Genomic DNA, 24,630 nt, shown 5'->3' with positions numbered 1-24,630 from the left:
ATGTCAGATGTGCGAGCAAACGCTCAGTCCCGGGGAGACATCGCCCATGGCTGCAGGCTTTAGGTTTCCACTTAAAGCCATTTCTCTGCCTCCGTGGGGATGAAATTAAGCTCAGGGGAAGGTGCAGGTACCATTTATTACACTAAAAAACGCAGAGTCTCAGGGAGCCCACCAGTACATTAACTCACATGGCTTCCCGCAAACCAATTTTTCACCAAACGAGTCGGGAAAAAGTCAAAATGTTGCAGTTTCGTCAGCCAAAGCGATGCTTCATTTCACCCTTTATGGCCATTTTTACACCAGGCCCTTGCTCCGGGAGGGAAACGCTCCCTTCGGACCCAACAAACGCCTCGTCCTGCTCCAACCGGCAACTCAAAGAGCTTCACCAGTTGTTTTGTTTGTTGTTGGTTTTTTTTTCTCATTCCCAAATACTTCTACCCAAATTGGCCCGGGGGTGCCCAAATTTCCAGGCAGCGCCAGCTTTTCAGGGGGTGATGGGCAGCGTCGGGGTAAGGCGCAGGTAGGGAGATGGGATTCTCGGGTCGATTTTCCTCCTTTCCCTGTATCTGTGGCTGCTGGGGTGGAAACAAGATAACGTCAGCCGACGGAAGGAAGGCGGAGGACCCCCGGGGTCGCCCCCGCACCGCACGCCTCCACCATCTCCCTTTTGTTTTTCTGCCGCCAGCTCTGGTTCCTAAGGAGCATCCGATGCAAACGGTGAGAAACCATGGAAACCACCCGTTAATATCAGCATCCTGCCAGCGAGGTCCTGGGCTGAGCCGGGCCGTGAGGGCAGCACGGCCCACCAGGCACCCTCCTCTTCCCCAGGGTGTCGTCTTTAATCCCCGAGTGCTCACCAGGATGGAGGAAAAAAAGCGCCTTTTTTAGCAGGATTAATACCGGGCCAGATCCAGGATAGGGTTGCAAACAGTGTTTTTTGTCTCCTTCCATCCCACCTCTGAGCCTCCTCCACCTTCCAAACACCAACTGCACATCATCACCTGACTCCCAGAGCTGGGGATTTACAGAAAACCCCTTCAGAGGGGTAAAGTCTTGGGGAGAAGATTCAGAGATGGGTTGTTACTCCTGAGGATGTTACTATCTATGTTTTTTTCTTGGAGAGGGGAGACACACACTTCTTGCCTGCATCCAGCCAAGCCATAGGGGATTTTCCTGACCCTGGTGGCAAAGGCCACTGTCCCCCGCTTTACCCACTGCAGGGACACTCAGAGCCCTGCAAGCTGCAGCCCTTGCACACCCTTGAAAACCCCCCAGATTGTTTAATTTACTATTTACAGCCCCCTATTACAGGGTGATAACTTCTCTCTGAAGATTTCCCAGCTTTGATCCGTGATGGAGAGGGGCAGGGAAGGAGCTAGTGCAGAGCCATATCAGCAGAGCAGAATGTTTATTAATGATAAAAAAAAAAAAAAAAAGACAGTACATATATAAATTCTTTTTTTTTTTTTTTTTCTGAGGAAGGCTGGAAAAGCATCTGGAGAAGCCCAAATGCAGGCGGAGGTGGTGGCCGCTAGACAGGGACATCCTCGTGGATGCGGACCTGGAGGGGACAGATGCGGAGCGCCTCGGGCAGGGCGCCCGCCGGCACGGCCCCCACATAGAAATAGGGGAAGACGGTGCCCCCAAAATTCTCGTGGAAGGTGTAGATGTGGCTCTTGCTGTCAGCGTTGTAGAAGGAAAGTTCCCCTTCGTCGCAGTCCAGCTCCACCCGGATCCGTCTCAGGTCGCCCAGCGCCGCTTCGGAACGCGCCGTGTTGGATGCGCGGCACATCTCGCCGTCTTTGCCGGGCAGGCGGTAAATGTACCAAAACCCGGAGCGAGCGTCGTGGTGGAAGGTCCAGTGGGTGCCACCGCGTGGCTGGGCCACCCCCACCCGCCAGTTTGTGATGCCACCCAGGTCAACCTCCCAGGTGTGGAAGCCGGCGGAGAAGCCGCAGGAGCCCAGGATGCAGGGGGCCGAGGTGAAGCGCTCGGGGTTCTCCACCAGCAGCTTGTAGCCCCCGTTGGTGACGCTGGCGAGGTCCTCGGACACCGAGAGCCAGTTCGCCGCCGAGTTGGGGTCGAAGCTGAAGGGGACTGTGGTGGGGACATGGGTGTTAGGAGCCCAGCTTGCTGCAGGGGGCATGAGCTTATGGGGGGAACCACAGCCCTGCAGGTATCCCTCCATCCATCCTTCCCTCCATCCCTCCGTCCCTACCTCCTCCTGCCCCTTCCTCCTTCTGCCCCTCTGTCCCTCCCTCTGTCCCTCCCTCAGCTCACAACAGACAAACGCACCCCCCAGCGCTTCCCTTTTGGGGTGCAAGTGCCCCAGAACGCCCTTTACACCCTCCAACCCTCCACCCCAACCCATCAGCCGTGGCAGCTCCACACTCCTCTTCTCTCCAGCACCCACCACCCCCGGGGGCAGTCCCCCACAAAAGCTGCTTTAGCCCTGGGACAACCCCGTTTTGGGGGGCATCCAGCACCTCACCTACGGTGATGATGTCCAGCATCTTCTTCCACACGTTGTACTGCAGCGAGCCCAGGTACTTGGCGACATTGAGGAGCATCCCTGAGGACACGGCCTCCGGCTCCTCGGCCGTGCAGGCGATCCTGGGGCAGAGGCAGACGATGAAGATGGGGCAGAGGATGAAGGAAGGGGCCAGGCTGTGTCTCCCGGAACCCCATGTTGTGGCAGGGGCTTCCCCACCAGCACCCCACATCTCCCAAACCTTGCTCTCACCCCAGGAGGGTGGTGAATCATCCCAGGAGGGTCCCAGCACCAAATCCCCCCCCACTATCAGGGTTTTAATGCTTCCCCCAAGACCAGCAATGCTGCTTTGTTCCCGCACGTGTGCCCCCCACCTCCTGCCCAGAGGCACCCAGGGGTGCTGCCTGGCCTTGGGGACCCCCAGAACCTTGCACCCAGACCCGGAGGGGACACACTGGTACAGGAAGCTGCTTGGAGCAAAGATGCCACTCTGCAGTTGGGCAGGAGATGCCACTCAGCCCCAGGGAGGCGACACAGAGGCTCAGCCACCCCGTGTCACCGGGCAGGGGACACATCAGGGACCAGGACTTACCTGCGCTTGCGGTTTTTGTGGGCCTGAAAGAGAAGGAGACACCAGGCATCAGACCCCTGGCTTTGAAGGGCTCATGGGGGTTTTCAAACCCCCAAAGGATCGCCCTGCTTGCAGCCCAGCAGAGGCAGGAGGGTGCCACAGTGAGGGTGAGCACCCCAAGGGGGCTTTACCATGAGGAAGGTGTAATCGTCCTCCTTGAGGTCTGCCCGGAGCTGACAGGCTTCATTGAGCAGGGCCCGACTCTCCTCTGCCAGCTGTTTCATCTTGCCCTCGATGAGGCCGTGCTTGCGCCGCGTCTCCTCCTGCAGCTGGGCCAGCAGCGCCTTCTCCTCGTCCCGCAGAAACTCGTGCAGCTTCTCAAACTCCTTCCTGATCTGCTCCTCCAGCCGTGTCGCTTCCACCTGCCCCACGCGGGGATGTCACCACCTCCCTTTGGAGACCACAACTCCTCCAGGTTCCTCAAATCCTCCCCCTAAATGCTCCTCCGGAGCCCTCTGCCCAGCTCCAGCGCTCAGGGACTCGCTGGGACCACATCAGGCTCCCAAAATCAGTGTCCTTGCTGCCACAGCAGGCACAGCCCCATCACCCTGGTCCCCAATTCCTCCCCTCACCATCCCCGTCCCCATCCCTGGGGGGGTTTCAGGGCCGTTGGGATGAGCTGTGGGGGATGTGGGGTAGGGGAGAACTTTGTAGAGTTGGGCTGAGGGTTGGACTCGATGATCCCGAGGGGCTTTTCCAACCTGAGTGATTCTGAGATTCTGTAATCTGAGGCCTTCCTGCCCCCAGCATCGCTCTCCTCACTCTGGGATGGAGCAACGCTCCACTCCAGACATTCCCACCCAGGGTGTGTGGATGTGTGTAAACGCATTTGGACACACGTATCAGGATCAAGCCCTTTGTCTCCCTGCCAGAAGGGATCACGCACCTGGTTGTGTTTGGAGATGGACTCGTAGGAGCGATGCACGGCCCCAAAATCCTTCACCTTATCCCGCAGGGAGGTCTCCATGTTCTTCAGCTTGGCCTGCGGGGAGGAGACGCCTTCAGGACCCTTGCAAAGCTACGCCCAGGGTTGTTGATGCGGAAAGACAAAGAGCCCCAAACCCAGTAGGACGAGGTTAAGCAGGATCCTTGCTCAATCCACCCTTTCCCCTCCTGCGGCTGAGGTCTGCCAGTGCTGCACAGGCTCAGCTGGGCATGGGGCTGCGCAAACACGCCACCCCTAAAGAGTTTTGCTCCGTGGTGAATCCTCCCCCCACGCTGTTTTTAAGCCCTTTTACAGACACACTGTCAAGTCCCTGCCTGTCCCGGAGCTGCAGGCAGGCGCTGCCCCGCTCCCAGGGAGGCTCAGCACTGCAGGCAGCCTGCCAAGCCTGGCAGAACAGCAGCTTCACGGCTGCCCCGCGACATTTAAAATCTGGCTCGTCCTCCGTGGGCTGAGTCAGGGCGGCAGCGGCTGTTTTGCCGACCGGGAAACACAGCGGGTCCTGGCACAACGCCTGGCGGCCCGCAGGAACCCATCTCCTCCTCCTCCTCCTCCTCCTCCCTGCACAGCCATGGCCCATCCCCACGAGGCTCAGGGCTGTCTCCCCATCCCACGTCCCTCCCCAGCTGGGGGAATTGTGCAACCCCCACCTCAAATCCGCCCCCAACCCCGAGGCGTTGCTGCAATAACCAGCTCCTGCTGGAACCAGCGTGGCCGGATCCAGCCCAACCCGGTGAAGGACTGAACGAGCCGAGGAAACGTGGGGACTGGGCCACTCTCCAAACCCCTGGGAGCATCACCCTGCTCCCCTTTCCCGCAGGGCAAACAGCCGTGCCTGGGGGGACGGGTGGCACTGGGTAATTATTAGGCAGGGAGAGCATTTGGACCCACCCTGGCAGCGTGGCTGCTTCATCTTTCACCCCGTCCTGGCATGCCAGCGTTTACAACCACGAGCCAAAACCATGCGCTGGCAAGTTTGGGCCGGGGATTTGCACAAGCTGCACCCTTCCAGATGTTGGGGTGCCTCCCTGCTTTCCCAGAGCGACCCTCACCCTGAAATCCGCCGCCGCCTCCTGCACCAACCGCATCTTGTGCCCTTCGTGCTGCTTGGAGCTCTGGCAGATGAAGCACGCCAGCTCCTTATCCTCCAGGCAGAAGAGTTTGGCTTCTTCGTGATGCAGGGGACAGAGAGCGACCGTCCGGCCCTGCCGCTGCCCTTCCTCCTTGAGGATCATCTCCACCAGGTTGTTGAGCGTGTGGTTGACGCGCAGGTCGTCGAAGGAAGAGGCCTCTTTGCAGACGGGGCACACGTGGTGCCGATGCTCCCAGGAACGGCTCACGCAGCCCTTGCAGAAGTTATGGCCGCAGCAAAGTGTCACGGCTTCCCGGAAAGGCTCGTAGCAGATGGGGCACAGTAGTTCCTCCTTGAAAGTGGCTGTGGAAGACGAGGTCAAGGCCACCGAGCTGCTGGTCGAGGGGCTGGCTCCCTTCTCCATGGCGCTGGGGAGAGAAGGGATGGATGAGGCGGTGGGGGGGGATGGCCGGAGCGGGGTTTTCCAGGAGCCCCGGCCGGAAAAACAGCCCCGATCCTGATGCAATCGGTTTCCTGCCGGTGACTCACCCCGCAGCTCCCTCCCCGGGCCGGCTCCCGCCTGAGTGACACGGTCCCGGGCCACTGCCAGTCGCCAAGGGCGGGCGAGCTCCGGCCACCGCGCCGGGAGGCGGCTGGTCGGCGGGGAAGGGGCCGGGGGGGGCAGCCGGACCCTGCGCGGGGCTTGTGCCGGTGCACCCGCTCCCACCCCCGGGGCAGCCGCCGGGACCCGGACCTGGACCCCCACACCCGGACCCCAACCCCCAGGGCAGCCCCGGGGACCGGGGCTCCAACCTCTGTGCTGCTCCGGTGCCCGGTCCCGGACCCCCCCACACCCAGACCCGGACCCCCACCGCCGGCCCTGTCCCGGTGCCCTGACCCGGACCCCCATCCCCGCACCCAGACCCGGACCCCCACCCCCGGGGCAACCCAGGTGCCCGGACCCGCACTCCCAGCCCCGGAGAGCTCCGGTGCCCGGGCTCAGCCCACAGGGCAGCCCCGGTGTCCGGACCGCTGCCCCGCTGCCCGTGCACGGGGGGGTCCCGGGGCGGGGGGGTAACGGGGCCGGTGGGGGGGTGTCCTACCTTGCCGAGGGCGGGTGGTAGCGCTTGGAGCGGCCCCTCCGCCGCGACGAGCGGTGGAGGGTCCTGGCAGGAGCCTGCAGCATCCCGGGGCTCGGCCGGTGCTGGCGGCGGCGAGAGGACCCGGGGGGGCGGGCCGGGGGCCGGGCTGCAGCCGCCGGGGAGGGCTCTCGGCCGGGCACGGCCCCACCACTCCACCGGCCCCGCCCCGGAGGTTCTCCCGGTTCGGCCCCCCCCCGGCCTTCAGCCTTCCTGGTGCTGCTGGGGGGGGGCATCTTGATCTATGACACCCCCCCCCCCCCCCCCCCCCAGGACAAACACGGGGCTGTCCTGACCCTCCCTCCGTGGGGCTGGGATCGCTGACACTCACTTGCCCACCTCCCTCTGCGATTGCAAGAGCTGGAGACTGCTGGGTCCCTCCTTGAGGAACTTCGTTCCCCAACATCCCCTGACTCCGGGAGCTGGCGCCTGGGTGGTCCCGGGGACCCGGCAGAGCGGGTTGAGGTGCGCCGGGCGGTGTTTGCCGCTCCTCTGTCCCAGGCAGCATGCCCGTCCCTGCCTTCCCTGCCCCAAAACCTTTTCTTTGCCTTTCCCCCTCTCCACCTTGGCCTTTTTATTTGCATTTGGGCGAGCAAACTGGCCCATGGGATCACCGGCCCTTGAAGCCGGTGGCAACCAAAAGAGAAGTGAAAACTTCAAGGGCACAGACACCCAGCAAGCCAAAAAACAAGGGTGTTATTCTGCTCTGGCATGAGAAACTGCTCAAGGCGTGTTAGTGTTAAGCAGGGGAGTCAAGGCTAAAGATAAAGCTGGCCATGAAGCCTGGACTGGGAATGAGATTATAACTGGTGCGAACTGGAGGGGTGGAAGGGAGGTGCAGACGCACCACGGCCCTTCTGGAGATGACTCAGCACCATTTTGGGCTGATACTGCCCTGGAAATGCAACATGTATGTGTAAAATTTTGCAGTAGCAGCACTGGGACCGATAAGGGAAAAGTAACTGGGGGTGGGTTGTTTTGGGGGAGAAAAGGTTTTAGGGCAGCAAAAGTGGGGGATAAGGTGTAAAATTGGGTGAAGAATGGTGGGTTCTGCTGAAGTTTAGGGATGGTGGAGGGGAGGGAGGACATGGGCCGCCGGAGTTTGTGGTGGGAGTGGGGAAATGTTTTCCCCCGGATCGAGCGGGGACGCTTGGCTGCAGCTCCCCGACATTTTTGGAAGCGGGGGGTAGTCACAAGCCACACGCATGCTCATGGTCCAGGTTTGGGAAGGGTTTATTAGTGCCTGGCTCCAGACACAGCTTCAGCTGCAGAGAAAAGCCGTGGCATGGCCGTGGGCACTCACTGTGCTTCCCTGGGGCAGGACAAGTTCAAGTCCATCCCTTATGTGGGAGGAGAGAGCTGTTCGTTGTTCACCTGCGGGGAGAAAAGCCTGACACTGACGGGCTCCAGGCAGTGGTCCCCGTGTCTGGGAGCTCTGCAGGGGTGGGGGGCACACACTGGGGGGTGTCCCCAAGCTGCAGAGGAGGAGGATGCTGCCACACTCACCCCGGAGCGGAGGTACTCCCCCAGCAACAGGCGCAGCTCCGAGGTCTCCCGCTGCAGCGCGGCTGTTTCGGTGAGCAGATTCGCCCTCCGCATCAGGATCTTGCTGAGCAAGGAGGGAACAGAGGGTTTGAGGAGGTCAGGCTCCGAGCCCCGCTGCCGTGTCCCCCAGTCCCACCCTCCCTCCCCAGCCCCAGGCACTAACTAATATTCCTCCAGTGCCACCACCAGCGCGTCCCACAGCTTCAACGTTGGCTCGGGGATAACATGTGTCAGGGCTTCCCAGTACTCCCCGTCCTTGGAGCTGTCTCGTACTGGTAGCACCTCCTTTGCTGAGCCATCCTTCTGCCTGAGGGACAGAGAACAAAACCCTGGGGATCAGCTTTTCACCCGTGAAGAACAGCCCCATACCCCTCAGCTCTACTGAGCACCAACGCCATGGTCACACGAATGAGCCCGACCCCACAGCTGGTACCTGCCTGCCCCGTGGCTTTGCTTCCCTCCCCAGGCTGCTGGTCCATCTCCTGCCTGGTTGTCCCCAGCCACCCCTTGCTAGGGACTGTCTGTACCCCCTTGTCCTGGCGGGATCCCACTGTAATTTTGCAGGCTGGGCAGGGGAAGCTCGTGCTCCAGCCAGAGTGATAGTTCCCCCCCCAGCCCTTCCTGCACCCCCCATAGCCCACTCCGTGCACCAGTCTGGCTCCCTCCCAGCGACAACAGCCCCATTCTGCCCCCGAGTCCTACCTCAGTTTATCAAAATCCCGCGCAAACGCCTTCAGGATCTTTAGGACGTCATCGGCGTGGATGTTCACAGATGGAAGGGAGACCAGCGAGCTCCGAGGGGATTTGAGCTCGGCTCTCTGGGCACCAGATCCACCACCATCCTCTCTGTCCACAGCCGGATCCGTGACATCTTCTCCCTCTGGGCTGTCCTGGCTCTGGAGGGAAGGCCGGCATGCTGGGCACTGTGCCTTCCTCCACCTCCTCCTCCCCAAGAGCCACCTTCCCCCTGGGAGCTTCCAGTTGCCCACAGCCTTGTCCCTCAGCAAATTTAGGGAGCTGAGGCAAAAAATCACATGCAAGAGGCTCTCTGCTCAGGCACGGCAGAAGAAGATTACAACCCCTCAGCCTTGGCACGTTCACCTCCCTTGTCTGGTCACAGGGAAAAATTTCAGTTTCAACACACTGGTTCCGCTCTCTGGGGCTTTCAGATGTTCTGCTCCCCCTTCCCTGGAGCCCTGGCTCTGCTGGGCTCTCCCCACTGCTGTCCCTGGGGGTCCCACCTGGCTGGCACCCACCTCCTGGGCTTTGTACTTCAGGAAAAAATCCAGCAGCTGGTACAGGTCATCCTCACTGTGGATCTCAAGGGCCTGGGGAGCAGAGGAACTGGGTTAGTGTCCCTCAGAGCCATCACGGGAGGGGGAGTGTAACTTAGAGCATTGCCCAGGAGCAGAGGGTGCCCCTCTGGCAGTGCCACGCAAGGCAGGAGCAGGTGGCAAGTGCTTAGTGGGGGACAGCCGGGGGTATCTGTGGATGGGAGAGTCTGCAAAGAGGCTGGAGGGACCGTGGAGATGTTTCATCCATCAGTAGAACAGCCTTGAGATGCGTTTCACAGAATCATCGGGGTTGGAAAAGCCCTTGCAGCTCCTCCAGCCCAACCATGACCCTCCCCCTGACCGTTCCCAACTCCCCCAGATCCCTCAGCGCTGGCTCAGCCCGACTCTTCAACCCCTCCAGGGATCCCGGGGACTCCCCCCTGCCCTGGGCAGCCCATTCCAACGCCCAACAGCCCCTTCTGCACAGAAATCCTTCCTCAGAGCCAGCCTGACCCTGCCCTGGGCAGCTTGAGGCCATTCCCTCGGGGCCTGGCGCTGGGGCCTTGGCTCCAGAGACTCATCCCCCCTCTCTGCCCCCTCCTGGCAGGGAGTTGCAGAGGGCCAGGAGGTCTCCCCTCAGCCTCCTCTGCTCCAGACTGAACCCCCCCAGTTCCCCCAGCCGCTCCCCAGCAGACCTGTGCTCCAGACCCTGCCCCAGCTCCGTTGCCCTTCTCTGGCCACGCTCGAGTCATTCAATGGCCTTTTTGGGGTGAGGGGCCCAAAACTGAACCCAGGAATCGAGGGGCGGCCTCCCCAGTGCTGAGCCCAGGGCTCAGATCCCTTCCCTGGCCCTGCTGGCCACGCCAGTGCTGACACAAGCCAGGATGCCGTTGCCCTCCTTGGCCCCCTGGGCACACTCTGGCTCATTCTCACCCCCCCCAGTCCCTCTCTGACCGGCAGCTCTCCAGCCACTCCTCCCCAAGCCTGTAGCCCTGCCGGGGGTTGTTGTGGCCCAAGGGCAGCCCCCGGCATTTGCCCTCAGTGAAACTCCCCCAGTTAAGAGAACCATCTGGCCACAGTGTTTCACACCCTCTCACAGTGCTCCTCACCCCTTGCTGCCCCAGAGTTCCCCCAGCAGCCTGGGTGGACCCCCCCAGGGTGGCAGATGTGGGACAGAGAGCTTTCTCCAGTGACCACCAGCCTTTCCTGCAACCCCCGATGGGCCAAGCCACATCTCACCCCAAAGATGGAGTCGAGCTTCATGAGGACACGCTCCTGCCTCCCCAGTGAGTCCAGGGGCCTCAGCAGCTTGCTCTCGATGAGGAAACCCTTGGGAGACAAGCAGAGATGAGGGTGCAGAGAAATAATGCCTCCATCCCCACCCAGAAGCCAGCCCATGCCATGCCACGGCCGTGCCATCCTGCGACGGCAGGTTGAGCCGGGAGGGTGGGCAGAGGCTGGCAGGGCCATGAGGCTCTGGAACAGCCACCCAGCATCCAGGGAAGATACCAGCACGGTGATGCCAAAAGGATCTCACAATCTGAAGCTCTTGCTGACCATCCCCAGAGATGGGGAACAGCCTGGAGCATCAGATGCAGAAGGTTTGCCTGTGCTTATTGTGGCCTGGGGAGCTGAGGATTCAGGCAACGAGGCTGCCAATACCTTTTAGTAGCATCGTATACGTGCCACACACAGTGGAAAGACCTGGAGATCCTCTCCCCCTGGCCCCTGGGGCAGCTCTCTGACAACAGGCTGCTTGGCATAGCAAGGCAGTGCCAGGCTGAAGCCTTCACCCCACGACATGGAGCTCGGAAGAGATCCACCACAAGCTGGAGCAACCAGGGGACATGGTCACGCACCGACTCGTCGCTCACGAGCTCCAGGATCCTCTTGGCAGTCTTCTTGGAGATATTTCGCAGAGGCGTGACTCTATCCTCAACCTTTGCTGTGTCTTCTTTTCTTCCTTCTCCACTGCCTTGTTCTTCCTTCTTTTCTCTCCCTTCCTCCTCCTGTTCCCCAGAGCTGCTCCCTGAAACATGGAGAAAGAAAGGTGAGCAAAAGCCTTTATGCTTTGTGCTCCCCAGTCACATCACTGCAGGAGTCATCAGGCAAATCACAGTTTTCCTTGTGACCTGGAAAGCACCCCAAAAATCTTGGGACACGAGCTGGCTTATGCTAGCTTGCCTGGAACTGGGAGCACTGGGCAAAGTACAGTGTAAAAATCCCCAAGCTGTCTTGGCATGAGCTAACTCCAGGCTGGGGACAACCCCTGCCTAGGCTCATGATGTCACCTCTGTGAGATCCCACCTTGCAATGGCAAGTAGGTGCTGTCACCAAGGAAGATGAGGGTCTCCCAGTGCCACAGGGGTGACAAGAACCCCGTGCATCCCACCTGTCAGGACCTCCGCAGCCAGCTTGGTCGCCATCCTCTGGGCATCATAACGCCCGAGGGGGCCGACGTTGTTCAGGAACCAGTAATGAGGCTCTTCCCAGGGCAGCCCCAGCTGCTGGGTGTGAATGAGGCGATCTGCATCGAGGGCTTTCCTCATCAGGCCTTTGGCTTCCTCCTCGTTCATAAGCCAGACCTCTGTGAACTTCTCGGCGTCGCTGACAGCAAAGTGTCTGCGCAGAAGGGAGATGGCCCATGGGAGGAGGCTCCGTGCCCCAAAACAAGGAGACAGCCCCCCCTGCACCTCATTTAGGTGCTCCGAGGCCTCGGCGCGGGTGGATGCCCACGCACACCCCACCTCATCCTCCTCTGCACCTCCTTGCACTGCCACGTGATGCGCTCGCAGTCGTCTGCCAGGCTCTGGTTCTCCTCTCTGAACTGCTTCTCTTGGTTGGCCAGTTTTGTTTGCAGGTTATTGAGCAAGCTGTGGAGCCTGGGGAGGGACAGCAGAGCTGGGCATCCCCGGAGAGGCACCTTGGAGCTTGTGTGAAGGCTCTGGGACTTGGGGCTGCTTATCTACTCATGGCTACTCAGTGCCCGACTGACCCTGATGCAGCTAGCACAGGGTGGCCACGGCCAGCCTACCCAAAGTGCTCTGGGGATGGCCCTGCCCTGGGCTAACACTTGCCCCTGCCCGGGCTAGGACAGAGCTCATTGGCTTGTGCTAGGTGATGGGCTCCACAAAAAAAAGCATATAGGAGGTGCTGGGAGGTAGGGCAGAGCCCATCCTCCTGGGGTGGTTATTTTACCGGTTGAGCTTCCTCTTCTGCTGATATCTGATGATGGTGTTCTCCTCGTCCCGCTTCTTAAGCACCTGAAGGTTGTACTCCAGCTTCTCCTGGGTCAGCTGATAGACGGCTTTCATCTGCTGGAGCTGCCTCTCCAGGTTCTGGCAGTTCAAAAAACACAAAATCAAGCCGTGCCATGAGTAAAGGCCACACTGAAGCCTGGATCCTACTGATCCTGCATCTCCAAACTCCATCTTCCCATCCACATTTTCCCAGCTAAGCCCTGGCCACGTGGCATCACTCACGGGTGAGTGATGGGAGATGCTGGTGGTCCGTAAGTTCATGCTACAGGGCCAGGTCTGGGGAAGGGAGAAGGGACTGAATTTGTACCCAGCTTTCACTCAGTGGGGCACTAATTCAGGCCTCTCTCCTCCACTGAGCTGCTGATTCTCATGTCAGTTTTAGGAACTGCATGTGTCTGAATTAACCAAGAGGCTCAGAAATTATTTGGCAAGCTGAAGGAAGAGACACACAGGACTGACCGCACAGACTCTCTTAAGGAAACCAGAACAAAACAAGTAACTGAAGCATTTCTAAGTAACTGAAGCATTTGTGATGGCAGTATCGCTGAGGGGACAGGAGAGAGGCAGCCAGTTCTCCCCTTCGTCCCACAGCTGCAATGGGGGAAGAGACCTGCAGTGGAGATATTTCTCTCAGCTTCCCGGCACCCCGTTTGCTCGACAGCTGATGGGAAGGTGGAGCTGCTTCCCAGTCTCCTGGGGCTGCTGCTCTGGACTGGGAGGTATCACACCTACCCCTGATCAATGACTGCTGCTCGCTGCCAGCCCTGCAGCTCGTTTGGAAGCGAGCTCAGGGGGACACAGCAGCCTGGAAACTCCAGGAGCAGGCAGTGTGACTGCCATGGTTTAATTCATTAGTGTAAGCGTTTTCCACGTGCAAAAGGAGGCAGAAATCTGATACTGAAAAAATATTTTCACCCCGCTTTGCTGGGGAGGGCTATAAAAACTTCTTCCATGATAGGAAGTGATTGGAATTAAGCTGCATGGCTCCAAATTAAAGCATTAGCTACAGGCTCGCTTGTGAGAGACCCAGCGGGGTCTCCACTGGGGGGTCAAGCTTGCTCTCAGCACAGGGGGTCTCTGGGGGCAGGTAAAGGGTCCTGAGCCGCAGCCTAGAAGCAGGGAAGACCCTGGTACGAGAGTCAGCTGGCTCAGAGGTCTCCTGGGGAGCCCTGTGTACATCTGGGAGTGTACAAACACCTGGGAAGACACACAGCAGCTATCCCACCTGGCTAGGATCAAAGCCGGACTTAAAAAAAGATGGAGATTAATCCCAGCAGGGGCAAGGGACCTTCTCCTTACAGCAGATGGAGGAAAGCCATGGCCTAAACCCCGTATTTAAAAATGCTAACTCCCATCTCGTGAAACTGGGGAGTGCTCAATAACCCCCAAACCATCAACTTCATCTTTAGGTCTTGGCTAAGCTCCTGTTTCAGAGATACCTCATGACGTTATCACAAATTAATTAGGAAAATAGGTGTTTCCAACTTCTCTTGTCTTATTCTCCCTGAACTGGGAGGGTGAAGTCTGTGTTAGACAGTGACACAACTGCAGGGCTAAAGGGAAGCAAGAGGACATCCACTTCATCCCTCTGCCTCACAGAGGGAAAAAACTTCATCAAATCAGCCCCAGCAGAAGTTGATTTAAGCTGTTCCTAAACCCCTGTGTCAAAGAGCAGCATACCAAGGGTGCAGTCACTCCAGCTAACTATCAAGCAAGTCCTTGCCATTTCTAGGCTTTCCTAGCTTGAAATTGCAACCCTAAATCTGAATGTAAATTTAAATTTTCCTTACCAAAACTCAATGCCATGATTTTTTCTTGCATCTACAGCAGACACAGAGAAGTCATTCTCCTCCTCCATCATACAGATATGTGCATATTTGTAGACTTATCCCCTCTCTACAGAAATCTCTTCCCTGGTCTAAGTAGCCCCAGCCCTTCAATCTTTTCTTAGGGGTCATTTGTTTGCTTGGTCTGTTCTAGACTCTCTCTCCTGTTCCCAAGCATGTTGCCAAACCTGGACAAGGACACGTAGGTCTGAAGTAGAGAGAAATAATTACCTCCCCTGCCTTATATATAAACCCTCCCACAACTACAGCTAAAGGCAGCAGGTGTGTTTTTACAACAGCCCCACGTTGCTGCCTGTGAACCTTGATCTCCAGCGTGCTGCTGCCTCCCTCCCCAGCGGGCTCAGAGGCATTTGTGAACATCACACACTCCGTGTTATCAGTGTGGAGGTGAAGAAACTGCAGAATCAGGACTGCCCTCCCTGGACATGCCCTTTCAGGCTGACAGGGGTCTTGCAACAGGAATATTTCACCTGAAGTTGTGCAAAACCTTCTAGACTTTAGCCCTAGTCTGTATTTCCCTAGAAGTACATCCCCCGGGACAAACAATGAGCCTTTCTAAAGTCCAAACATATGTTTCCCATTTCTACTGTGCAGCCTAGGAAACAACACACAACAACTAGCAGGGAAGGTGTCAGTGGTAGCAGGGCTCTCTGCTGAGCAGAGGAGCCTGAATAATGCTGGGCAAAACCAAACCTGAGAGCCCAGGACCAACACTGGGGCTGCCATTCAGAGGACCAGCAGGATTGCAGTGCCACAGATCACAGAATCATAGAATGGTTTGGGTTGTAAGACACCTCAAAGACTGTCTAGTTCCAACCCCGCTGCTATGGCAGGGACACCTCCCACTAGATCAGGTTGCTCAAGGCTCCATCCAACCTGGCTCTGAACATTTCCAGGGATGGAGCATCCACAGCCTCCTTGGGCAACCTGTTCCAGTGCCTCACCACCCTCCCAGTAAAAAACTTCTTCCTTCTATTTAATCTAAACCTTCCCTCCCTCAACTTCCACTCATTACTCCTCGTCCTGTCATTACAGTCCCTTGTAAAAAGTCCCTCCCCAGCTTTCTTGTAGGCATCCTTCAGGTACTGGAAGGCCACCGTGAGGTCTCCCCGGAGCCTTCTCTTTTCCAGGCTGAACAAGCCCAACTCTCTCAGCCTGTCCTCACTGGAGAGGTGCTCCAGCCCTCTGATCATCTTGGTAGCCCTCCTCTGGACTCGTTCTGACAGTTCTATATCCTTCTTGTACTGGGGGCTCCAGAGCTGGACGCAATATTCCAGGTGGGGTCTCAGGAGGGCAGAGTAGAGGGGCAGACTCACCTCCCTCAACCTACTGGCCACACTTGTTTTGATGCAGCCCAGAATCTGGTTGGCTTTTTGGGCTGCAAGAGGACACTGTTGGCTCATGTCAATTTTATCATCCACCAACATGCCCAAGTCCTTCTCCCCAGGACTATTCTCAATCCACTCATTACCCAGCCTGTATCTGTGCTTGGGAATGCCCCGGCTCAGGTGCACTGCTTGCAGAGAATGCAGTGGTCTAAAAGGGGTCTGTATCTCAGGGGAAGTCACAGCTGTGAGGTTTGGATCTGCAGTGAGAGCCCCTGGTGCTTGTTCAGCCAGCGGCATGCCGGGGCTGTGCTCCTCCACTGCATGCCCTGAGTAAGGGCAAACTTGGGGTAGTTCTGACACCAAATGGACTTCATGGGCATTTGAGAAATCATGGGTCTATGGCTAGAGATGTCAGAGCAAAAAGCTCGCACTTCCTAGGACAAGGACCCTGACAAAGGGAAGAAATTAGGTCAATCTGACATGATCTGGTATCAGGACACTCCCACTATTTGATCCTCCTATCAATCATGATGCCAGAAGTAGCAAACCCCTCGACATTCCCAGGTGCTTCACACATCCTAGAGCTGCAGTTCATGTGCCACGGACCCCTGAGAGCCAAGGGCAGATGGACGCTGTGGTGTAGGACCCACGGAGAGGAGAGAACAGCTCCATCACCCTGTTAACACAGGGCTGGAGTGTGCACACGGCAGAGCTGAGGTGAGCAGATACCAGCTGCAGCTTTTATATCATCTAGCTGCCCCACAGAGCCAGCTACACACAGAAAAGCCCGGGGAGACACGGTACACGTCAGACTTTTCTGTACCTGCACATCGTTCTCCAGCTGGATCTTCATGCTGTGATACTCCTCCTCATCCTGCACCAGCAGCTGATTCAGCTGTTTCTCAAACTCTTCCACCTTCCTCATACGGGCACGCAGGTATTCCAGCTACGGGCAAAAGGAGAACGTCATCTATCAGTGGTGACAACTTCCTCCTGCGACCACAGCTCCTTTGGCTAGCTCAAAGTGAAGCCATGCAGGGATAATTTCCCAGTGGAGCAGGCTGAAAAACTGCCCCTCTGCCCCCCACTCTCCTGAGGAACCAGCTGCCTTCATGCACATGTGTCTTTCAAGGCAGCCCAGTGCTGGAGAGCAACTGGTCCTGGCAGCCTTGGCCCCTCACTACAAGAAAGACCTAGAAGGGCTGGAGTGTGTCCAAAGAAGCAGCTGGTGAGAGGTCTGGAGCACAAGTCTTGTGAGGAGCAGCTGAGGGACCTGGGGGGGTTTAGTGTGGGGAACAGGAGGCTGCGGGGAGACCTCCTAGCCCTCTACAACTCCCTGACAGGAGGGTGCAGAGAGGGGGATGAGTCTCTTAAGCCAAGGAACCAGTGCCAGGACAAGAGGGAATGGCCTCAAGTTGCACCGGGGAGGTTTAGATTGGATAGCAGGAAAAATTTCTTCCCTGAAAGTGTTGTCGAGTGTTGGAACAGGCTGCCCAGGGCAGGGGGGGAGTCCCCATCCCTGGAGGGGTTGAGCAGACGTGTAGATGTGGTGCTTAGGGACAGGGTTTAGTGGTGGCCTTGGCAGCGTGAGGTTAACGGTTGGACTCGATGATCTTAAAAGTCTTTTCTAACCTAAATGATTCTGTGATTCTAGCATCCTAAACCTCCCATGGACCTTACCTCCCGTGCGTTGTAGGCCTGGATGGCTTCCTCCCACTTCTTCCTGTTGTTATCCAGCAGCTCTCGCCGTTCAAGCTCAAAAGTTTTCTGTGAAGGAGACAGAGCCTTTCACCATCATGTTGGCCCCACTCATTGCCAAGCTCAGCCTAGTCCAGGCCAGCAGCCTCCAGGAAGGGACTGGCTGCAGACTGGTGCTGCTGTCCGAGGAACACACACATCTCTCCTCTCCATGCCAGGACCCCACTGGCAGAGGCACTGTGACCCCACGGGGCCTGCTGCTGTCAGCCACCCAGAACTGGGAGGGATGCTCTGGGTGATGGGTAGCTCTGTGAGTTCACTGGGAATTGTCTGATGGGAGTTTGATGAGACAGACACCCTATTTCACCTCAAAAAGACATTAAATGGGGAGGAAATGCTCTCACTCAGCAACAAACACAGGTTTGATCCGTGAGGTGAGACTTTGTGCTCTGCAGGAGGTAAGACTATGGTCCTTCCTGCCTTTTAAAAACATTAATAATCAGCCATCGAGCAGCAACAGCTTTCACACACCACCGAGTCACCCTGTGCTGAACCACAGTCATTCACAGCACGGTATAAACCAGCCCCTCACCACTCAGCACCACTCAGTGCTCTTGCTTGGCCAGATTTCAGCCTCATTCACCCAGACATCAGCCCTGCTGCTCTGGACAGTAGTCAACCCAGCCCGTGTGATGAGCCCGAGGCCTTTTTGCCATAGATACAGAGAAGCAAGTGGCCACAGGTTTTCTCATTGGACTCTTCCTTCACCATATGAACTGGGTGGGTACCTCAATCTGCAGGAGTTTGTGACGGTAAGTTTTCAGCATGAGCCTGATCTGTTCCTCCATTCTCTCCAAAAGCAGGTGGATATCATCCGACTGCTTCTTAATGGCCTGCATGTGTTGTTCATCCTTGTTTTTCAGCTCCTGGAGAAGAAGAGAAAATGCTGAAATCAGAGAGAATATTTGACCAGGAATCCTCAGGAGGCTAACTGAGAGGTTTAGACCCAGACACTGCCTTTTCCAAAGGAGCAAAGGTGATGAGAGCAGAGCCAGAAAGTCAAGAGGTAGTTAGGAGGGAAGATGGGAGGACAGAGATCATCACTGCAAAGGGTCCAGGTGAGATGGAATGGGAGGTGACACGCCTGCAGACACACCGCTTCTTCTCTAGGGGCCAGGGAACCTGCTGTGGGAAGGCTTTCTTCCATCTACAAAACCACCCCCCTTCTCTGCTCATTTGCCTTTTCCTTAGGGTGCAGGCTGGGACCTGCCAGTTTGTCTTACTGCTACTGGTGTCCCGTGTGTCTGTCCTTGCACACTGCCCTGGCACCCGATCTCCTTGTCCCCGCTGGGACACTGGCACTGCATCTCCTGGCCTGGTTTTGTCCCAGACCACCTGAGACTACAAAAATGCCTGCCACTTTCTGGTGGATTAAAGATCCAGACAGAGAGATGGCTGTTGCTTTAAAACAAAGCTGGAAACCCGCTCATCCTTCCTGGTTGTCCCTGCCTGATCCCCACGCTACCTGCTGCAGTTCACAGATGAGCTTGTTCTTCTCCTCCAGAAGCAGTGCACACTGCTGCTGCTGTTGGTTCAGCAGCTGCCAGAGCTCCTGTGGGATCCTCATCTCCATGGCCAAGGCCCACTTGGAAGCGATCTCCTCAAACTTGTACGTGCTCGACTTGGCTTCATTCTCCAGCTTCTCCACCCTGCAGGCAGTAAGGAGCACACAGGGCAGGGCAGCAAACACTTCAGACGTGGTTCTGCGGCCTACGCTGCAGGACCACTTTCCTGCATAACTCAGTTTGAATCCAAAGTGGCATCGAGATACCAGCGGAGCAGCAGCTTACTGGCAAGTGGTTGTTAGAGCATCACACAAGGGCAGAGCTGGCATCCTGCAGGCCCTGCACTTCAGACAGGGATTTCCCCAGCTCTGCCCTTGCCATTGCTTTAACAACCACTTACCTGGAGGGGAAAAGATTAAAGAGCTCAGCTCAAGCAGCAGCTGCCTTTGCAAGGAGCACTAGTCCTTCTGCCAAGGGAGCTGTCACTGGGCAAGAGCTGGTAGACAAGCAGTGCCAAACAGCCTCCAGCTACGTCTAAACTTGGGACTCAAAACTGTGCAGAGACAGTTAAAAGCCAAACAGCACTGAACAGCCCACGGCTGTATTACAAAACTCCTTCTTCCAGAGGCACCATCCAAAGTGCTCTGGGGATGGCTCTGGGGACAGGCTGAACAGCGGCCACCACCTTTGCCACCCCAAACCTGCTCTATGGGCAGTTCCTGGACACACAGCACCTGGTTCCTTCATGAAATTCCCACTGGAAAACCATCAGAGCAAGGGACACCGGTCTTGCTACAGCCAGCCTCCCATAAACTGTTCCTGCAGCGCCCTCCAAAGGCAGCAGGAGCAAGGACTCTGTTTGCTAGCTGGTCTGAGTCCTGGGGACAGGGCTGAAGGAAGGAGCCGGTCCCTTGGGGACTCCTCCAGTGAAGCAGGACAGGTTTCCCCCAGGGAGGCACACGGAGTGGATCAGACAACAACCGAGGCTGGAACGGTTTGGGGAAATCGCTGGCTCCCGCTCTCAGCAGGATTAACTGCAACATCAGAGCAGGTCACACAGGGCCTTCTCCAGGCGTGTGCTGAGTATCTCCAGGGAGGAAGGTCTCTACAACACCCTGCCCTAGCACCTGACCACTCTCACTGCAAAAACCTGAATACCTCATCTCTCAAATGAGCACGGGCAGGAGGAGATCAGAAAGCAGACAGTGTGTAGTACTGCAGTGGCACCTGGGGAAGCTGCCAACCTTGACCTGCAGAGCTCTGTGAAGATCCCACGGGGGCAGGTGTCGGAGACGACTTGTAACCCCCGAAACAAGGACTGAGAGAAGCAGCCGGAGGGTAAACTTGGTAAAGACAAGGGATGGGGGGGGCAGGGGCCCTCCGAGCCTTTCCAAGAAATGTCTCCAGCACTCCCAAGTAACAAAACTACAGACACGGGGTGGGTACTGTGGAGTCTGGATAACGCAGGCTTGGTGCTCGAGGTCAGCACTTGCTCATCTCTTGTGTGACTCGTGGGAGAAAACTCGCCTGGACAGCACAGGATGCGGCTGGAGGAGGGAGCCCTGAGGAGACAGGACGGTTCTGCTCTGGGGCATCCTGTAAAGTTTCAAGGGGCATCTGTCCCGTGAGCGATCTTTGCTTCATTATCCACAAAACGTGTATTAAAGTTGACATCCCTGAATATGCTAATAAAGACTAACGAGATCATGCTAATTACAGCACCCCACGAAGCGCCTTGCCCCTCCCCACACCTATGACACGTGATATGTAGATCAAGCTGGGGGAAGGACCCGAGGAAAGCGTGTATAAATGGGGGGGGGGGCAAGGATAACGGTGATGAGCAAGTGAAGAAGTGAAGTGAAGCAGGTGGATGCATCCCTGAACCCTCCTTGGCAGAACCAGCGCAGGAACCTGGACTGGTGATCTCTCTCCCTCTCTTCCCATCTCGCTCTCTCTTCTTCTCTTTTCCCCCTTGTTATCATTAAGGGACGCAAGGCGTATCATATCCCTTGCCATAATTTGTTCTACACTTAGCCAGTTATTGTGTATCCAGTCAACACACTGTGGGAAATGAAGAAATGTTTATGTCTGCACTTTGAGACTTGTCTCACCAATCTCTGCTCCGTTGGGGATTTATGAATCTACGTCACTTGTCTCCCTCTTTGGAGCAGGATGTGACAGCAGGTGGGACCTGGAGGTGCCTAGATTTTCCTTCTGAACAGCACAGCCCTAACTGCCAAGTGTTTCTGGATGACCAGCATTAGGATGTCCTCAGAAAGCTGCACCAACATCCTTCCCAGCAGCGCCGACCCGCGGTGCAGTCTCTTACCTCTGCAGCTTCAGCTCTGCCTCCTCTGCCCTCCTCTGTGTTTCCCTCAAGTCAGCGGCCACCCTGATATTTGTCACCATCTGCGTGCCATCAAAGAGCAGCTTGGCCAGCCTCTGTGAAGGAAGCGGCACACATTTCACACCCAAAGACCTGCGTTCTGGAGGGAGGGATGCTGCAGGAACCCTGCCTGCCCAGGGTCTGGCTCCTGTCCCCATGCTGAGGTGCCTGTGTGGAGCCCTAAGCTCTGTCTTCCTGCTACGGCAGGATCGATGAGCACCCGCGGGCCTCCCTCTCCTGGAAAGCCCCGCAGGCCATCAGCGCCAAGAGGAACACGCTCAGAGCACCCCCCTCTCTCACTTCCCCCGTGCGTGCAGATGCGGTTAGGCACGGCGGGGTTTTGGTTTGGATGCTTGGCGTCACTCCTACGCCCTTACAATCCACGGGAAATCCTACCCCTAGGATCCAGCCCCCAAATCCCCCACCACCCAGTCCTGAGGAGTTCCTGTCCCTGCTGCTTCTCACATAAATGCTGCTGTGTGACACTAAGCACTGTACAAAGCTAAAAGAAGGGTAAAGCCAAATATCAGGGACCCAAGAGGATCTTCCCCTCCTACTGCCACACCTGCCTGCACTCCTCAATGTGCTTGTGGCTCTTCCTCTGCTCTTCCTCCTCCTCCTCAGGCACTTTTGGCTCCATATCTTCTCCAAGGGCCTCCCTGGGGCAGAAGAGGGAATAAGACTGAACATTTTACACCACATCATGCTCGGGGATGCCCTTGAATCCGGCATCCCAACCCAGACTGCATGGTTCAGCGCAGCACACTCTGCTCTCTCTTCCCCTCAGCAGGCTTAGTCCCAGGCCAGCAGGTCCCTGCAGATGCAGAAAGGAGGCAGGAAAGGTGGGGACAGCCGCCCAGAGGGAAAACAGCGTCCAGGCTTCTTTTTCTACATCTGGGACTGCAGCCCAAGGCTAGTTACTGCTTCAGCACAAGGCTGGGGAGGCTCAGCCTCTGTTTGCTTTCCAGGTGGGGATGGGGCAGGCATGGGGCAGAGGCTGTCAGGGGGCAGCCCTTAGGTGGCTGGGGGGGACCCCGGCTTGGCCATGAAGACAGCCAGCTTCTGTCCGGAGCCATTCCAGCATTGGCACTGATCCCATGGCCCAATATCCCCCAGGCTGGAGGGGCCTCTAAGGCTTGGGAGAGGCCCCCACTTCAGTCCTGCTTCGGGGAAAGGTGTGTGCCATGGCTGGTGAGCCCCAGGTCTGGGAACAGCAGCCTGCTCCAGGATGCCACTAGTCTGATGCAGATTTTGTCCAGGGGGGCAGCGGGTCCATGGCAGGGGAATCTCTTGGGGAAGGGGGTATTGCTGCCTCAGTGCTGTGCCTCGGACAGGGCGGGGATGTCCTTGCCTTTGGGATGAGCAGACATCGGGAGGTCCCCGTGCTCCTAATATCTGGCAGAGAACAGGGAGCGTCTCTGGCTTGGGATTCAGGGGAGCGCCAAGGCCAGTTTGGGGAGAGATCCCGGGTCCCGTGAAGGCTGGCAAGGCCACATCGGGTGGCTGCCCCCCGCCAGTTTTTGGTAGGGGTCCTGGCCCCAGTGCCGTTGTGGGACAGGGGATATTCTGACACCTGGAGTCGGTCTCTGAGCCTGTGCTGGCCCGGGCTGGGGTCAGGACTGGCTGCCAGCTCGGGGCGCAGGATGTGGAACCGGCCCCGGCCTGGGGGTGGGGGCATCAAGCCCGGCACCGTTCTGGGGAGGGGAGATCATCTGTGACCTGAACCGGGCTGTGGGGAGAAGGTGAGGGACTTGGTGCCGGTCCGGGGCAGGGAGGGGCCTGGACCCGGCTCCGATCTGGGCGGGGGGGGCGGCTGGGGGTCAGGCCCACGCAGCCGGGGCACCGGGGACGAGCCCCGCCTCTCACCGGGGCTCGGCATCGAGGAGGGCGGCGACGCGAGGGCGGCGGGCGGCGACGCGCTCCTCGGCGCCGGGGTCGGGGCCGCGGGGGCTGAGGGCCGGGGCCGGGCCCCGCCGAGCCGCCTCCGCGCCGGCTCCCCGCCTCACGCGGCCCCGCAGACACAGCGCATGCGCGGCGCGGCCGGACCGGCCCCGGCGGCGCCCGGCAACGGCGGCACCGCGCACGCGCGGAGGCCGGCGGCGCCCGGCGGCGGCCCCGGCGCGACCGCGCGTGCGCCGCCCGTTCCCGCCCCGCGGCGGCCGCTCCCGCTCCCGCGCCGGGCGGCGGCGGCCGCGAGGGGCGGGCGCGAGCGCGGGGCTCGGGCCGGGCTGCGGGGCAGCGACGGCCGCGGGGCCCCGTGTCCTCTGCGCCGCCGGGCCGGGCCGCGCCGCCGCCTGGTGCCGCCCGCACACACGGGCGGCAGCGATCGGGGCTTCTCCGACAGCCCGCTCGAGCCCGGCCGCCGGGGGGTGAACGCGCAGCCGGAGCCCGGCGGCCCCGACCTCGTGCTGCTCCCCGCGCCGGGGGAAGGGCCTTCCCCGGGGTGAGGAGTGGGGGGGTTCGGGTTGAGCCCGCGGCGGCCTCAGCGGGAGGAGCGCGGGCCTTACGGCTGCTCTCAATTAGACAGCCCCCCACCAAAATAATGACAAATTACGACGAGCGCAGGAAACTAGCTCTCCGTAAATTGCAGGTTCGAATGTCTGTGCGCGGAGAACAGAACAGCTTTCCAGGGTTCAACGGCACCCCAGAACGCAGAACAAAGAACTCTGTGGGGTTTAACGGCCACCCCAAACGCTTGATCACTCACCTGACAAGCGAGGGCTCTCCACCTCGAGGACCTGCTCAGGGCAGCGCCCCGACCCAGATCACCTGGAGGAGCTTCCTTGGGCGACGTCCCGACCCCAGGGGAGAGTCCTCGACCGACGGCAGCGAGCTGCTCCAGGGGAGGAGCTCAAAATGGCTGCCCGAGGGGAGGAGCTCAAAATGGCTGCCCCAGGGCTCCATTGACACCCAGCCCCAATCTGACCTGTGCCCCGTAGCGGCTCCCGTTGGCCAAAGGCCCCAACTGCCGGGAAGCCCCGAGAGCAAAGGCAATCAGGAGCTGCTCCGCTCCAGCGGCCATGGAGCCCGATCTTCACTGGGGGGGACACCTGCCACAGCCTGCGCTTCCATACTTGCACGTGCTGATTAGCGCTGGCTCAGGGAACGGCCGGATCAGCTCCGGCCGAGGGACCTCTGACTCTTCTGCCACAGCCACGGCGGCTCTTTTTCTGCCAAAAGGTGGTTTGGGTTTGGAGTCCTGAGAGCTGGGATTTGTGAGTGCAAAGTCTCAGGAAAAGGGGGGAGCTGCTGCCTCCTGCCTGCCCGCAGTTGGGGCTCAGAGCTGTGAGGGGCCTCGCACAGGATTGTGCCCAAGGACCTCATGTTTGCAGCTCTGACGGGTCCATCCCGGGGAGGGCAGAGAAACCAGCAGACACCTGGGGAAGCCCCGCAGGGACTCTCCCCCAAACAACGCACTGGCACGGGCAGTCGGTCCTCTGGGAATCGGTGC

The 24,630-nt window shown here is 58.5% G+C and overlaps 2 protein-coding genes across 3 annotated transcripts; both read right to left on the bottom strand.

The window, feature by feature from the left end:
• Positions 1-1,397: 1,397 nt before the first annotated feature.
• TRIM35 (tripartite motif containing 35) lies at positions 1,398-6,447 on the bottom strand. Of its 2 annotated transcripts, none has more exons than XM_074921113.1 (7): positions 6,241-6,447; positions 5,118-5,565; positions 4,009-4,140; positions 3,254-3,484; positions 3,084-3,106; positions 2,492-2,613; positions 1,398-2,097 (listed from the first exon to the last, which is right to left on the bottom strand). In XM_074921113.1, the coding sequence occupies exons 1-7, from the start codon at positions 6,321-6,323 to the stop codon at positions 1,532-1,534; spliced, it is 1,605 nt and encodes a 534-aa protein (XP_074777214.1). In that variant the 5' UTR covers positions 6,324-6,447; the 3' UTR covers positions 1,398-1,531. The 2 variants fall into 2 exon arrangements, with proteins under 2 accessions (XP_074777214.1, XP_074777224.1); XM_074921123.1 differs by having other exon boundaries at positions 4,009-4,104; positions 6,241-6,446.
• A 464-nt stretch (positions 6,448-6,911) lies between these two features.
• On the bottom strand, positions 6,912-23,139 carry DRC1 (dynein regulatory complex subunit 1). Its single transcript, XM_074921101.1, has 17 exons — positions 23,046-23,139; positions 21,745-21,838; positions 21,123-21,235; positions 18,754-18,937; positions 18,017-18,154; positions 17,211-17,297; positions 16,354-16,476; positions 12,294-12,433; positions 11,843-11,977; positions 11,488-11,717; positions 10,955-11,124; positions 10,335-10,424; positions 9,078-9,149; positions 8,524-8,717; positions 7,985-8,128; positions 7,783-7,885; positions 6,912-7,650 (listed from the first exon to the last, which is right to left on the bottom strand). Exons 2-17 carry the CDS (start codon positions 21,817-21,819, stop codon positions 7,618-7,620), a joined length of 2,031 nt encoding a protein of 676 aa, XP_074777202.1. The 5' UTR covers positions 21,820-21,838; positions 23,046-23,139; the 3' UTR covers positions 6,912-7,617.
• Positions 23,140-24,630: the final 1,491 nt, after the last annotated feature.

The sequence above is a fragment of the Athene noctua genome, chromosome 1 (genome assembly GCF_965140245.1).
Source record: "Athene noctua chromosome 1, bAthNoc1.hap1.1, whole genome shotgun sequence".
In the NCBI taxonomy this organism is placed as follows: Eukaryota; Metazoa; Chordata; class Aves; order Strigiformes; family Strigidae; genus Athene; species Athene noctua.
The sequence above is the reverse complement of the archived record's forward strand: the minus strand, read 5'-3'. Positions and strand labels throughout refer to the sequence as shown.

Bases quoted from the DNA above. Each gene is read 5' to 3' on its own strand.
- TRIM35 (XM_074921113.1), bottom strand. From the start codon at position 6,323: ATGCTGCAGGCTCCTGCCAGGACCCTCCACCGCTCGTCGCGGCGGAGG. The intron at 4,141-5,117 runs GTGAGGGTCGCT...CCCTGGGCGTAG, and splicing joins AGGCGGCGGCGGATTTCAGG to CTTTGCAAGGGTCCTGAAGG. The intron at 3,485-4,008 runs GTGCGTGATCCC...CGCGTGGGGCAG, and splicing joins CCATCTCCAAACACAACCAG to GTGGAAGCGACACGGCTGGA.
- DRC1 (XM_074921101.1), bottom strand. From the start codon at position 21,819: ATGGAGCCAAAAGTGCCTGAGGAGGAGGAGGAAGAGCAGAGGAAGAGC. The intron at 21,236-21,744 runs GTGTGGCAGTAG...CTTCCTTCACAG, and splicing joins ACATTGAGGAGTGCAGGCAG to AGGCTGGCCAAGCTGCTCTT. The intron at 9,150-10,334 runs GTGAGATGTGGC...TCTGCTCCCCAG, and splicing joins AGCTCGACTCCATCTTTGGG to GCCCTTGAGATCCACAGTGA.